Here is a 15,640-nt window from a genome sequence, read left to right on the forward strand (position 1 = left end):
TAAGGCACAGGCCATGCTTTTTGCTTTTGCAAATAACTCCGTTTGTATTTCTCTCCGCAAGTACAGCTGCCGTGGCAAGCGAGTTGGAGGGAACATTCACGATGGAGAGCCTTATCATGCTGAGCCAGTTTCCTCTCCTCCCTAACATGGCCAGTGGTGCTGCGCGCCAGCATTTGTTATAACACAGATGTTTCCGTGGTGATGATCCATGACGTCACAAGCACAGAAATGTGGATCATGAAATTTATCTGTACGGGATGAGCAAAGGGGAGTGGGAATTCCACTTCTATGGAAGCTTTATGAGGTATTGACTCAATTTCCTCCATGCCTACTCATGATCTAGACTGTCCTGTTAGAACTGTGAAGAAAGCCAAGCTATTTGCCTTTTCCAATTTGTGTCTAGTGCCTGATGATTGTGTTCAAGATCCAGGTGCGTTCTAAAGCTACATGGTCCTCAGTCAGATGTCAGCTCTCACCGATTGAATCTCGCTGACTCCCCCATCCCACCCTAGAGGTAGCACAGGGCTCAGATGCAACACTGGTGTAGATCCAGAGGTCTCAGGTCCTGGGTCAGTTTTACTTTTTACCACCGGGTGGGTGCAAATCTCTTTTCCTAACTCTCAGCTTCTGCCGTTTTAATTGGGGATGATAGTTATTAAAAATCCCATTTCATGAGGCTGCGGTGAATTTAAATGAACTAATTTAGGTATAGAGTAAGGAGGGAATAGTTGTGAGATGGGATAAGAAGGATGAGGGAAAAGATTCATCTCATGAAGATGGAGGGCACGAATAAATGCAAATGCAGAGAGTGCTGACAACCCTACAAGTCCCTAGTCTTCAAATGTTCCTGGCATTTCTTCCTCAGGAAAGTGAAGCCACTTGCTTTCCCACGGTCCAACAGTTCTTCACTGAAAAGACCCACCATCTGCAAGAAGCTGATGGCTTCTAGAAGAGTCTAGAAATTTTAAGTTGTTCTCAAGTCCTTCTATTGTTTTTATTCATGTGTCACTTCTCACTCTTCTTGAATTTAAACTTGATGTCTGTGTGTACACAGCCCTGTGCACACACACGCATGTATGTATGCATGTATGCAGAGAGGAGGGAGCATATACCTAAATGTGTTAAACAGCCTGACCAGCTAACACATCTTACACAGGCAGGAACCTCGCCCATTAGCACACTGACGGACGATGACAGTAGCTGGCGCTGACTGCCTGGTGATTTGAACCCTGTTAGTGCTCCAAGGTCTCTGCCATTAATATTAACCTTGAGCAGTGGGCAAGCAGAGATTATTCTACTGTATAGATGAGGAAGCTGCAGCTCAGAGATATTCCTACTTGAGAGTTTCAAAGTCTGCTTTGGCTGATGACACCAAACATCCCTTCCAGTTTTAGTGCTTATCTGAAATATCTGTCCTGTTTGGCTAAAATAATCACTTTGATCCTATAAATACAGCCGAAGTTCCATAAAACCTTAGTTGTGTAATTCCTTGTCCCCATTACAGAGGGTGGATATTTATTAACTTTACAGAGTGTTACTACTCTCTTTCCAAGTAAAGTTATTTCCCCCTGAAGACACAGACCCACATATGAACTATAGTAAAATCTCTCTATTTCCTTTTTCTAGTTCCAAGTTCAGAAAACGACATCCTTGCATAATATCACAGGCGCCAATTTAAACACAGTAACATTGAAAATCCTGCCAAGATTCCAGGCTTAGAAACATCTCTATTGTTACAAGTTGGGCCACTAACCATTCCCTGAATTTCTACACCTAATGCAAGGGATACCAGCCCTGTGAAGAATTTACAAAGTACAGAGCAGTGTCCCTCCACCTTCATTTGAAATCTGGACAGCATGTGTTTTGATTATCTTTGTTAGAGAATTTTTCATGAAGAAAATTCTAAAACATTATTAACATAGAGATTAACCTGACACACTACCTCAAAGATAGTTCTATTTCCACCAACTTTTTTTTTTCCAACAAGGATTGAGTTCCATAGACTAACCAAATCAGAAAGGCCCACCAGGAGCTTGCCAGTGCTAAAAGGCAGAAGAACTTGAGGACCTGACTGTACAGCTTCACTACACATGACAGTTCCTGGAAGAATGCTGTGGGTTGCATGGCCCGGCCAGCATCAGGGTTTACCAAGGATGCACTTTCCTTCTCTCTCGAGAACTGAGAAAGCACAGTAAGGCTGGCTTTGTCCACCCTCCCACAAGCCATGAGCCACATGCTGCTGGTAGAGCCCAAGCAGGCTCAGTGGGCTTCGGCTTCCCCCCGCCATGCTCCAACAGAAGAAAGAATCAAAACCAAAGAGTTGGGGGTCAGGCTCAGTGGTGGGCTCAAGGCCCTGGGTTTGATCTCCAATACTGTCAAGAGAAGAGGAGGAAAAGAAGGAGAAAAAAGGGGAAAGGGGAAGAGAAAGGAATATGAGGAAGAGAAAGGGAAGAAAATTCTCAATTTATAAGACACATGTGCATCTTAATGACCTTCTAAACAATGGCCAAACTGTGTTGCTGCCCACTCATGTTTTACCAAGGCAGCTATCATGGTATCTTATTACTTTGTCCTAAGGTCAGCAGGAGAGACTGGTGCCCTGGCCTCTCAAACAGGAACCCTCCCTGTCCCCGTTCCCATGTCATTCTAGACAAGAACTGCATGCAGATAAAGAATGCGGCTTCCAACACCTGGGGTCTTGCCATTTACAACACTCAAATGAGCCAGATGCATAAGAACATGCGCTCATGTATAAAATATCGATCAATTGCACAGATTGGGATAAAGTTCTGCTTTCATGTTTAGTGATCAGAAATGTGTTCAGTGGATGCAGGTCTATTTGTGTCCTCATGGTCTAGAGAGTGTGACTTTTGTGTTTCTCTTTTTCTTCCTGCCCTGATGCCTGTCTGGTCTGGTTCCCACATCAGAGCTTCTGCTATGACTGGCCCGCACATATGTTGCAGAAGGATTTTAATGGCTGGATCATCTTCCTGCCAACCTGCATGTTGGCAGTGAAGTCACCCAGTCCTACAATCCTCCGACTGCCCCCCCTTGCCCCCCGTGCAGGGTTGCTAAAATCCTGCTGATGGCGTCATTTTTATCTGATAATGGTGATGATCACCCAAATTCTACAAAGTTTCATTTCTGTCCACTGAGTATTTCAGGTTGCGATACTGGCCCAGGGAGCAGGAGATGGGGTGCCCGATAGTGAGACGTGATACCAGGAGTTTTTATCTTAACCCAGAAAAGCGCCTTCCCAGGTATCACTCCTTGAGCCAAGTACTCACCCTTGGGATTGAGCATAGGCCTGGCTTTTCAGTTTGCCTTTGAGTAATGTCGTCAATCTGCTTCAACTGGAGCAAGTTTTATGTTACGGGCTCAAATAGCAAGAGACTCTGTCCACCTCTGAAGTAAGGTGCGTAGAGAGAGTAGCATTGACTGAACAGTGGGAAAGAACAGTAGCCATGACCCCAGTGTCAGCATCTTGGAAGTCTAACGGTTGCAGAAACAAACTCAACTCTTTGTTCAAAATCCTTTAACATTTGGCCTCAGTTTCCCTTGTTTTTAAGTGGACATAGGAACTGCACTGCCCTCCCCTGGCTGTCAGAAGTATTAATTTTTTTTTTTTTTCAAAACACTCATCACTGGACCTGATGTATCATGAGTGCTCTCTCAACAGCGAAGCCAGCATCCCTGGAGGCACAGGTCTGAATCTGTCATGTGCAATCTACCAGACTACCGGTAGCATTAATCACAAGATCAATAGGAGACAACGGACTTCTATGTTTAACCAAAAAGAGAAACTGACCCGTGTAAAAATTCCAAATTTACTCCTTAGAAACAATTCTTAGACCTAGGCTACCTTTCCATTTAACCCTACCCCCTTAAATTTCTGGGGGTCTGTCCTCAAGTGAGTGGAACACCGTATCTCTGCCTGATGTTTTTCTCTTTACTTCAATAAGGCCTGAGACTAATTTAAAATTAAAATGACTGCTCAGACTTGACTGGGTGTCCCTTGCATTAAGCCTTCTTAGGGGTCTGTATTTCTCTTTCACAGCCCCTTTCACCAATGCCATTTAAACCATTCTAGTTCCCATTATTTCCTGTCTATGAATTAGCATATGCATGGCTCTGCGTGCCTCCCAGTGTTAATGCCTGCCCCTGCTTTGTCACCGCACCGCGGCACCCCTCCAGTCTAATATAGTAGGCAGAGAACCAATAAATATTTGTTGGCCAGATAAAGGACTGGCTGAGAAGCAAAAGAGCAGTCGCCTAAGGTACTACCCTGGGGAAGAATGAAGTGGGTGGGTTAAAAGTTGAGCATTCTCCCAGCCGACATTAATAACGGCCTCTACAAAGTCAGGCAGCTCATGCCCAGGATCGCATCTAGGAGGTAAAGGCAAGAGGAACGAGGAGTTCAAGGCCAGCTTTGGCTAGGGAGTGAGTTTGAGGGCAGCCTGAACTGAGTGAGGCCTTGTCTCCAAAGGACAAAAACCAAACAAACAATTGCCACTATACCCGCAATGTGCTTCCTCCATGGATAAGAGACCGCGCGGAGTCTTGTTTCCTGGGCTGAGCCGGCCTCTATTCCGGCAGCTGGTACCCCATTCTCTTGGGAGTTAAAATTAGTATCACTAACCCCCACACAGCCTTACCCCGCCCCATGAAGAAGGCTCTAATCATGCAAGGACCCAGGTGGGTCTCGCTGACAGATGTTAAAGTTAGAAGGGAAGGTAGCAGCCAGATGAGAAAAACAGAGCCATCAGCTTCCGGAGGTCCCAGGACTTCCTGCCTTTTAGGCCTTGCTGGTTCCTGCCTTGCCTTCCCCACCCTTCCCCCAAACATCAACTTCAACAGAATTGCTGCTCTTTCTGTCATTTGAACTCAAATCCCATCTCAGAAATTGATGGGTGATGCTGCCCTTGAGGACACCATGTCAGCTCCGCGCAGTGTTCAGCTGGTTCTGGGAGCATTATCATAATGGGCTGCCTGGGCGGACCCGGCCTCTGCAGGCTCCTGACTCAGGTCCCTCTCTGCTTTCTGGCATGCAGACATTGCTTGTTTAAAAATAAAATAGACTTAACAGCTTGGGAGAAGTTTGGGATTTTTTAAAAGCTTTTTGGGACAGTAAGTCTACCGCGATGGTAAAGTCAATCTAAAGGGCTTTCTTTAAACAAACAAACAAAACCAACATCAACAAACCAGTATCTATTTAGGAAAAGGGAAAATAAATATTTCCCAGAGTCTTACATGTTTCCTGGTAAGCTGAACGAATTATTTTTTTCAATCTTTAAAGCCCTTTCTAACAGCATGATTTGAACTTAAGTCATGATTTTGTTCTGTTCTAATATCACCTAAGCAATTATTTACTTGATTTTATTTAACTGTGGTTTTTATTTGGATCATCTAACAGTTTCTGTAAGTTTGGTCTTGCCCTGCAGTAATGTCTATGAAATCATGATCTTGAAGTAATAGTTGTAATTTTTGTTTCCTTACAAATGAAGATAAGAATGTAACTCTTTTAGAATATCTTAAGACATGCATGTTGATATATACCTGTGACTCCAGAACTCAGAGGAAGGTGCCAGTGGATTATAAGTTTCAGGCTGGCCTGTGCTGTATAATGAGACCTTGGTTTCTGTTTGTGTGTGTGTGTGTGTGTGTGTGTGTGTGTGTGTGTGTACACGCATGCGTGTGCACGTTTAGATGAGCACTATGCACTCAGATATACATGCCTGTATGTATGTACATGAATGCCCAAGGAAGACATTGGTTTTTTTTTTTTCCTCTATCACTCTGCCTTATTCCCTTGAGATAGGATCTCTCACTGAGCCTAAAGCTTGTCATATCAGCCATGCCAGCTAGCCTGTAAGTCTAGCTGCAAAAGAACTGTCACCTCAGCATTTGGGTAGCCAACCCCCAAAACGGTGTGTAGTTCCTCAAGAAGTAAGAAACGTTCTCACAGGCTCATCAGAGCATGAAGGGCTCTACCAAACCTCCAGTTAAAGGTGAAGGGGACAAAGGCCCAGAGAAACCTAAGTGCATCCTTAAAGCCGTGCGTGACAGCAGCAGAGCACTTCACCTCACATATTTCTGTAAGTGTAACTGAAAAAATAAAGACAAAAAGCAGAGGCTGGAGAGACAGTTCACTTGCTCAGAGCATACACGGCTCTTGCAGAGGACCCGGGTTCAGTTCTCAGCTCTCAGCACCCACATCAGGCAGCTCACAGCTGCACAGAACTTTAGCTCCAGAGTAGCCTGGAGTCTTTGGCCTTCTCAGGCACCCAAACTCATGTGCACATACCCACATACAGAAACACATGCATTAAGAAAGCAACATAATTAAAATAAAATGAATCTAAAAAAATAACTTCAAACCCAACTACTGGTCATCTCTCCTATGTATCACGTTCTAAATAGGGGCTTAGGAAGAGAATATGATAACATAAATTTGCATATTGCCACTGACTGAATCCTTTTGAATTCTTGTGTAAGAGGAGGCTCCTGTCAAATGCAGCAGAGAGGGTCCCAGTTTTGAGCCATGACCTATACAAATGAACACAACTGGAACTGGGATACATGATTGGGCAAAGACATAGCAACAAGACAAAACAAACAAATTTTCTTCATTTCTGGCCAAAACAAAACAGAACCCTCCCCCACCCTACCCCCAATAAAAATATCACAATGAGCTTATTAAAATAAGTATGGCTTATTTATTATTAGATCCAACAACATAATAAATACTGGAAATCTCCCACAGTTGACCAGTTGGCCCAGAGACTCTGTTAAGAAAGCTTTGAGCCTATCAGTTTCCAATATTGAACCTAGCATGAAGTTTCCTAATCATACAGTTTCCTGACCATCTCATGGTTTTCTCATGGTCTCCTTTCTCCCACTTCATATGGACCACAGATGACTTAGAGACAGAGAAGTCAGAACATCTCTGTGAATAAGGTCGTGTGAACCTTCTTGTCAGCTTGCAAACAAAATGCATCAAGGGATGGAGAGGGGACTCTAGAGGACTCCAGTTCCAGTGCCAGCACTCAGTCAGGAGTTAGGTCACTACCACCTGTAAGCCCAGTTCCAAGGATTCTGATGGCCTCTTCTGGCCAGCCAAGTGACTTTGCACACATGTCCTCTGCATGGGCACATGTGCACACACATTTATACATACTAGCTTATACTACACCAGAAATCAAAACGAGTCAGTGTTTTTAAAGTTTGACTAACAGACTGTTTTCTTGCCACTGGAAAATGGAGCTATGAAGGAAAACCAACTGTAAGGCAAACTCTCTCTCTATCTGTGTGTGTGTGTGTGTGTCCTTCTCTTAAGAAATGCATGCTCTAGGCTAATTTTAGTAAAATTTAAGATACCAGCACAAAGGCCTTAAATTGAAGAAAATAAAATCGTTACAATCGAATAGGAGATTAAAAATAATTTATCATCATTACGTAGATACCAACTGAGAGCACAGACTCCAGAGTCATGGTACAGAAGATTTAAACCCTAGATCTACAACTTAGATGCTATATGACTCTGGGAAAATGTCTTATTCTTCTTCACCCTGGTTTCCTCATCTTTACAGTGGATACCTGGAGCCCTCTGCTTTTGAATAAAGGGGCTCAGCAAACAAATTCATACAGTTAGGAAAACGTAGGATCAAATCCCAGGGCCACTTCTACTTAGTCTTGTGATTTTGTATAAGTTACTGACTTGAGAGGGTATATTTTTCTCAATCATTTTACTTCATTTTTACTGATTCAAAGATTTAAGTTAGATTTAAGTTTCTTTTTCGGGGGGGGGCAGGTGGTAAGCAATATATATATCTTGTTGGTCAAAAATGCTGCAGTCCTTCCTTTGAAAGGCAAAGATCTCTAACTTCACAACGAAGTCAAGAGGAAAATTCTTTCTATGCAACTTAGGAGAAAGTAAATTCAAAAAACAAAACCATCTGGAAAAAGAACAGTCAAAATGCTGGGCTGTCTGTATCAAACACTCACACTCCTGATGGATTAAGAAGTAATCAGGGAGACAGCTCCAAGGCGCAGCCAACTCCCTGGTGAGCTCCAAAGCCAGCAGAGAAGAGAGAAGTTATAAGCAACTCTGTCCATCTTGCCTGAGGCTTTCAGGAGACAGAAAGAAGCCACATAATTGACACTGACTTCATCAAAGCCCTGTTGAACCTCCATACTGCCTCAAAATTGCCCAGGGCCAAGGCTTGACCAGCCAGTTTAGGGCTGTGTGGGTCCCTTGCAGCCCCTGGCAGCCTTCTTTCCAAGTCACCTAAGCTGAACACCTTTGCACCTACTAGTCCTTTTCTTTGTATAAGTTTCTCAAGTTTGCACATAAATGAGAAATTCCTAAAAGTGACCCCTAACAATTTTTTTGTCTAGTCTCCTATGCTCTGCTGTAATTACATAGTTGTTGATTTTGTTTCTTGTCTCTCTCATTTATATAATGACTCCATCAAGACCAGGACCATGTCTGCATATGCTGCTGTACATGGTGAAGTGGTATCCGGTAGACGTTAACAAGTAAACCATTTGAAATCCACGTCACTAGTGCCTTATATACCTTACTCATGGACATGTTAGTGGTTTTAGTTTGGAGCATCGTAGAAGTTTAAGAAATGACCCAACTAAGCTCCCTTTGGGCAAATAAGCAGCTGAAGTCCACATAAGCAAAGAGACCTACCCAAAGTCACAAGACTAGTTAAAGCTGGAGTCAGGACTAGACTCCAGTTCCCCAGCCAGATAACTGGATCTACCTAACTACTTTTCAAGGCCTGTGAATTCTCCTATACTCCCCAAGGCTCAATCACACTTTTGTTTCATTTTTTGTTTTGTTTTCTCCAATTGGGGTAACTCTCTACCCTCAAATCATCTTTTTGCACAGGGCCACAACAAATTTAAATGCAGCTGGGCAGAGGGAACTCAATGAAGCTGAACACCCTGGGGCAAGCAACATAAATAAAAACTGCCCGGCCTGAAACAAGAGACTTTAAGAAGGTCATACCCCAAGGAGCCGGAGTAATACCATATTGTCCGGAGATGGGACCAAAAGGTCAGAACTGGCTGGTGGTGGCCCACACGTACTTCCAGTCCTTCTGAAGCAAGAATTACAAATGGGGACAAAACTCAGTGAGCCTCTCTTCATTATTTGTTCTCCAAAATATTTGCAGTTTAGCTAAAGCCCACTTTTGTTTTGATTTCTTTTATTTTGGGATTCTGCCATGTTCATGTTTCATATCTTTGCAACTACTTTGAAGGGAAATTTACTTCATTCGTATCAGATGCCCACAGAAGCTAAATATTCATCACTTTCCATTCTTAAAAAGTAAGTTTTATTTTTGGTTTTGTTTTTGTTTTTAATCTCTGTTTGAGCCACAGAAGAACATAGGACCTCAGGTCATTACTCATGATCATTAAAATGTCTTTTAGGAAAAACTCAATATCTCCATATTTTTCCTCAAAAATACATATAGTGACTGCACAAAATTGTAAGAGCTGGGTTTTTATTGTTGTTGCTCTTGTAGTCTTTAAGCCCTATATGTAAAAATACCACCAGAACAGAGGCTTGACCCTACCCCTCGAAAAGACCCCACAGATAGGAGTTCTCTAATCTGTTCTGCTTTTCTCGGTTGTCACACAGGATGTAAGATCTCCAAGAGCCTCCAAAAGGAAAGGAACACAAAAAGGGAGGAAAAACATATATGCATGTCCAAATTTTATATATATATATATATATATATATATATATATATATCCTAAAAATGAGCATTTAAACTGCTTGTCAGACAGCTCCCTGACAAAGCCACTAGAGTGTATTCACAGACATTTGCATAAATGCTGCCGGTGAGTTCACCATAGCTGCTAGCGCTAATGGTACATAAAGTAATTTAGTCACTTCTCCCGGCATTCTGTGTCAGGATGATGAGCACAGGCACTCTGCCTTGTTGCATATTAGATCATTAGATAATAAAGTGTTAGCGCATGCAAGCTGACAGGGTCTCTGCACTCTAGCGTTGTGAGGACACAGCATTCTGCCACGGGGGAAAGAAATAGAGAAACTGATGCCACAATTGGCCTTAAATTCAAGTAAATAGAACCTGAAACTCGAGATGAGCCACAGTGACAATAACAGCATTCCCGAAGCCCTTTCAAGCACTCTTGTGCACGGTCCCCACAAATTTGCTTGAGTGGCTTGACTGTAAGATGAGGCACACACATATATACCAATGGTTCACATGACCACGGGTGGGCACGATTCAGGTCCCTTGGTCCCAACCCCGTGGTTCTGTAGAAATGAGAACCCCGAGAGCCATTACATGTGACGCTGCCTCCCTCCGCAACTGCACGTCTTCCATAAAGCCACTGCTTCAGGAAGCATCATCGATAAATGTGCCCATAAATATCTAGCCAACGAAAATCTTAGTATTTATGAATGGAGAGAAAAATGGGAGGGAGGGGGGCGATTACCATGAGCTACAGTGTTCCAAGTTCCAGCCCCTTTGGATCACGCAAGATTCTTGGAAATAAATCTGCCTTTGTCATCCCTCAGATTTGAAATCCAGAGACATTAATTCTGAGCCTAGGAGCTCCGAGTGCTTGGGCTGTGTGAGGAAGACGGGGCATGAATGTAAACCATGATTTCTTTTCTAGAAATGTAGAAAGACAAGCCACAAAAGGGACTTTCCTCCCAGTGTCTGACAAACAGGATATAAGTAGAGATGGGCCGAGTTACTCAAAATAATCTGGGCTACCTGTAAATGAGGAGGGAAAGGGCCTTGAATGCCGATGACTCTACAGGTCTCAAGGGGTGAAGGCATGCTGTGGGAGGTAAGGGTGGCCGTGGATAAATGGAAGCACGGGCTGACGGGGGCGGGAGCCTTAAGCAAGGCATTTTAAATAGGATTCTTCAATGAAAGAAGTATCATCTCCCAAACCAACATGAATTAGCATGTAGGTCCACACATCACCAAGAAGAGAGTTCAGTAGTCCCCCTTGGCCCAGGAGATACATAAGCATGCGTTTGAAGTGTCTAAGTGAGTGGGAGGTTATCTATGGCTACTTTGTAGAAAGTCAGATTTCTACACTGCTGCTGTGCCATTACTCAAGATCTGGACATGTCTACCCTTTCCTTCCCCTGGAAGGAAGTAAAGTAAGGGTTTGTTGAGAGTGAAGGACATAGGGCATGGTGGGCTCTGCAGTAATAGCTAACCATTGATATGCAGTGCAATGTGGACTGGTAAACAAAGCAGAAGAAAGTATTTTCCTTCTTCCTGGGGATAAGATGATGTTCCAGCTGCTACATTAATTATATTAATACGTATCCGTACTGAAGGAGCATTTGAGCTAAGAGAAGAGACCACAGTGGTTAGCATGGGCAGTACTCTTCCTCAGTGTCTTTTCCCCTTGCTCTCCTCCCTGCTCTGCTTAAATACTAATTATTAGTCATTGAATGATAAAAATTAGTTATCAGTAGGAGAGGTTTTTTGGTTTTGGGTTTTTTTTTTTTTTTTGAAACAGGGTTTCTTTATGTAACAGCATTGGCTGTCATGGAACTCACTCTGTAAACCAGGCTGGTCTTGAACTCACAGAGATCTGCCAGATTCTGCCTCTGAATGCTGGGATTAAAGGTGTACAACACCACTACCTTGCCAAAAAGTAGTAGAGTTTTAATTCTTGCCAAATTGGACCATCTGGCCCCATGCTCCCTCTAGAGATGCTGGTTAGTGCTGGGGCAGTAGGGCATACACTAAGCAGTCTTCACTACCTTCACCCAGCCCACTTCCTCCCAAAACAGAGATCTATTGTTTTATTCCTAACAGATAACCAACTTCATTTTATCACGAAGAAAACCAAGGGTCAGAGAGAGGCCAGAGTAAGATGAAGAAGTGAATTTGGGATTGCTAGTGCCTACTTCAAGACTTTGTTCTCTGCATCACCTGGCAAAACAATGTCACTGACATCCAACCTTTGGAAGCATCCTTCCTAACTGGTAACTGTTTGCTTGCTTGCTTTGGGATATTTTGTGCAGGGATAAGTAATGTGCCTGAGTTTGTTCCACTTCCATTGAAAATTTCCCTTCACTTGTACTAATTTGTGTGCACGTGTTCCTACCTGTGCTGGTGTGTGTGTAAGCGTGTATGTGAGTGCATGTGTGTGTGTCTTTACATGTGTATTTGCAGCCATAGGACAACCTGGGGTATAGTTTCACAGATGCCACCACCTTGGTTTTTGAGACAATGTCTTTTTGTTGGCCTGAAACCCACCAAGTAGGGCTAGGCTGCATGTCCAGTTGGTCCCTGAGACTTGCTCATCTCTGCTTCCCCAGAAAATGAATCATAAGTGTGTTACCAGACTAGACTTGACTTTTTCATGTGGGTGCCAAGGGCTGAAAGCAGGTTCTTTGGAGTGAATACTTTATTGACTGAGCTTTCCTGCCAGCCTCCTCCTCACTGCCTATGGGCAAAAAAAAAAAAAAAAAAAAAAAAAAAAAAAAAAAAAAGAAATAAAAGAAAAGAAGAAGCTAGACATGGGGGAGCTAGGTATGGGAAGAAGATAGGAAGTATGTATGGGAGCTGTGCTTAGAGCTTTCCCTGAAACCATCAGCTGCCGACCTCCAACTCACTGTTAAATCTGTCTGCAGATCAGATAGCTCCCATTGCAACCAACCAGTCGAGAGTCAAAGCAACAATTGTGGTCCCCACTCCAGGCTCTCCATACTGTGCCTGCTGATTATGTACCAAGTGTTCCTTCTTCCTCCCACCTAAGCACCTCTAGTCACATGGCATCTTCAGTGACTTCAAGGGTATGAAGGAGGCACCATTACGGTAAAGTGAGGATCAGAATAATTTTAAGTACAGAAATGGGGCTAGGGATGGGATCATGAGCATGTGTTTCAAATGGCCTCCTGAAAAAAGTAATATCCATCCATCTTGGCACTAATGAAACATAAAGCCTCAGCTTTTGAACGATGATGGTTTACTTTTGAAAGACTATAAAACTGGGTGTGGGGGGAAATGCCTTCTAAGAGTATAACATCGGGCTAATTAATGAAATGTACTGTTTGTGCATTCCTCAAGCACAGGTGGAAAAAAATAGGCAAAAATGATGACAAGGGTGTGTGTTTATTAAATTGGGATGCTGGCAGGGAAGGGAGGTTTTTACCTTATGAATTATGTCATGTGGCTTGTGTGCCACCGTAAAAGTCAGGCTATCACATGATAATTTGTACGGTCGTGTTCTCAAAAGAATCCTGCTGACGTGGCAAAGGAGGGGTGCTGGAGCGAGAGGAGCAGGTTGACTTTCATTTGAGATCAGAGAAAGTTCTATTGGCGGTTGGTATGTAGTAGACTCTTGGGCTGATAGAAAGGGGAATTCATTGCCTAGACACTCAAGCGAGTTATTCAGACACACACCCAAACTAATTCAGATTCCCTTTGAGTAACACACCCTTTCCTTGAACTGTTTTTGTCTGCTTGCTCTAGTTGCCTCACAGGTAACCACTGATTTCCCACAGTCTTTAGTGGTAGTGATTTCTCCCTGGCTAAACTGACCCCTGCAGAAAGCAGGCTACGTCGCATGATGATGAAGAGGGAGTTGTTAGTCTAGAGAACTAAAGGCCTGGGAGGGGCATTTGCCCTGAGTCCCACAGCAGAAGGAATAGCTTAGCTGCCCTTGACTCTGACGCAGCTCTCCAGATGAATCAACAGGTGCACTGTAAGGTTTGGATGTCTTCCCCATTCACCTACGGATTGGCCCTTTTTAATCCTGCCCTCAATTGGGAGCTCCTTGATCCAGATCTCTCTCTCTCTTGCCAAGCTGAAAGTAAGAGGTACCAGCATTCCAAGAGATAGTCAGTCACACAACCAAAAAGAATGTGCTTAAATGATAGACCCCGCCTTTAAATCCTTAGCTTCTTATTTTGCAGGGTCAAAGTGCCAAAGCGCAGCATAGGTGTTCGGAAACTCTAAGACTTAGAACAATAGGAAATGCGGTTGGAGTGGAAGGAAGAAAGCACACAAAGTCACAGTTCAAAGTAGCAATGCCAACTAATGAAAATGAGTCGCCTACCATGTTCCAGATAAGAGGGCGTACCTTCCGAGGGGTCAAGCCTCCTAGCCCTCCGCCCGTGCTTGGAATTATTGTGAACGAACATGTTATCGGAGACTGCCAGGACATGGCCGTCCACATTGACGGTGGTAGACACCACGACCTGGAGACGGGAGAGGAAAATGAATGAGCATTTTCATATAAAAGCATGGTGGGAAATAAACTCAAGTTAAATAAATAACAGCTGGGAGCTGAAGAAAATTGCATAGCTATTTCACATAATAACCGGTGCTTATGTTGTACATGTCTAACAAGAGGCGCTATTGATGAGTGGGTCTTCGGCGTGGAACGCTTTTGATGCCGTTTTAAGTAAAATTGCACAGTTTATAGTTATGCAGCAAAAGGTACCCTGTTAACCATAATTTTTACAAGGCGTTCTTTATTAGCACAGTTATATATATATATATATATATATATATATATATATATTTACACAAGGGTGGCTGTGTTTCACCTAAATTACCCTTCAGTTTAGACACTGAAGTAGATATCATAGTAGATCATGCAAATAGAAGTCTTTTAAATCTTTAAAATATCTCTTCCCTACTGAGTCAGGGTTAAGAAGATAGCGAATGAAAATGAGAGGGGTTGGAGTGGAAGCTGGGATCTGCTTGTGTCTTCCTCCCCCAAGGGTCTTATTGAAGTTTTTTTACACATTTTACTCTTTTGTCCCATGTCAGTCTGGTGAATCACATTCAAACCACCCTTAGAGCCATTATCATCATGCCACCCTCATCCCCCTCCAAAAAAAAACAAAAAACAAAACTTTGCTAATTAAGGGTCTTAGATCTGTTTCCAAAGAGTAAAAAGTAAAACATAGAACTGATTCAAAGTCAATTCGGATACCCAGGTCACATCTAAGGATGGCTCAGGCCAGCTTAGGGTCCAGGAAAACGTGTGCCTCTGAGAACTTTGACTAAAACAATGAGCAGGATTGACCTACATCTCTCCTTATATTAAAAAGGGGAGGAGGATTAAAACTGAACCCCACAGAGATATGTTTATTCATGTGACCTCTTACAACCAAATATAATAATTGCCTGTAATCGCAGCTTTGGCTCCCAACTCATGCTTTGACACGAGAAACGGCCATCAGCCAGCCCCTGTTTAATCCAGCTATTATGTTGACTAATTAACTTTGCCCGCCAGCTTATTTCTTCCTCCATTATCAGCCCCTGTCAGCTACAAGCACCCAGCAGCATAGGGGAAACCTTGGGCTCTTTGATTGATCACCAATAGATTGACATGCAGATTAATTTAATTAGAATCACCTCACTTGAGAAATGAAAGACAACGGCAAGAAGGCTAATAGATCTGCTCTTATAATGAGGCCAGCCTCCTGAGCAAAATCACAAGAGTTCTGATTTATTTTGCTCAATTCCCCAGTTGCGTGGAAAGACTCTCGGATTTAATTGTTCTCCAGTTTGAGAAGCATTAGCCTCTGAAGAAGTAAATGACTTACAAAACTTGGGATATACTGTATGCCCTTAGCTTTGAAGGCAGTTTTTTTTCTCTGAGT

At 43.1% G+C, this 15,640-nt stretch overlaps 1 protein-coding gene across 4 annotated transcripts in view; it reads right to left on the minus strand.

The window, feature by feature from the left end:
- Ebf1 (EBF transcription factor 1) overlaps positions 1 to 15,640 on the minus strand; it is a 386,285-nt gene that overhangs the window by 104,767 nt on the left and 265,878 nt on the right. For 2 of the 4 annotated variants that reach the window (XM_041676119.1, XM_041676118.1), the window contains exon 8: positions 14,107 to 14,224. In XM_041676119.1, coding sequence (XP_041532053.1) covers positions 14,107 to 14,224 — 118 coding nt within the window. Of the gene's footprint in view, positions 1 to 14,082; positions 14,225 to 15,640 lie in introns of all 4 variants that reach the window. The other 2 variants (XM_041676117.1, XM_041676116.1) reach the window with 1 other exon arrangement.

The sequence above is a fragment of the Microtus oregoni genome, unplaced genomic scaffold (assembly GCF_018167655.1).
Source record: "Microtus oregoni isolate MIOR12 unplaced genomic scaffold, Mior012 000027F_ref0000203, whole genome shotgun sequence".
In the NCBI taxonomy this organism is placed as follows: Eukaryota; Metazoa; Chordata; class Mammalia; order Rodentia; family Cricetidae; genus Microtus; species Microtus oregoni.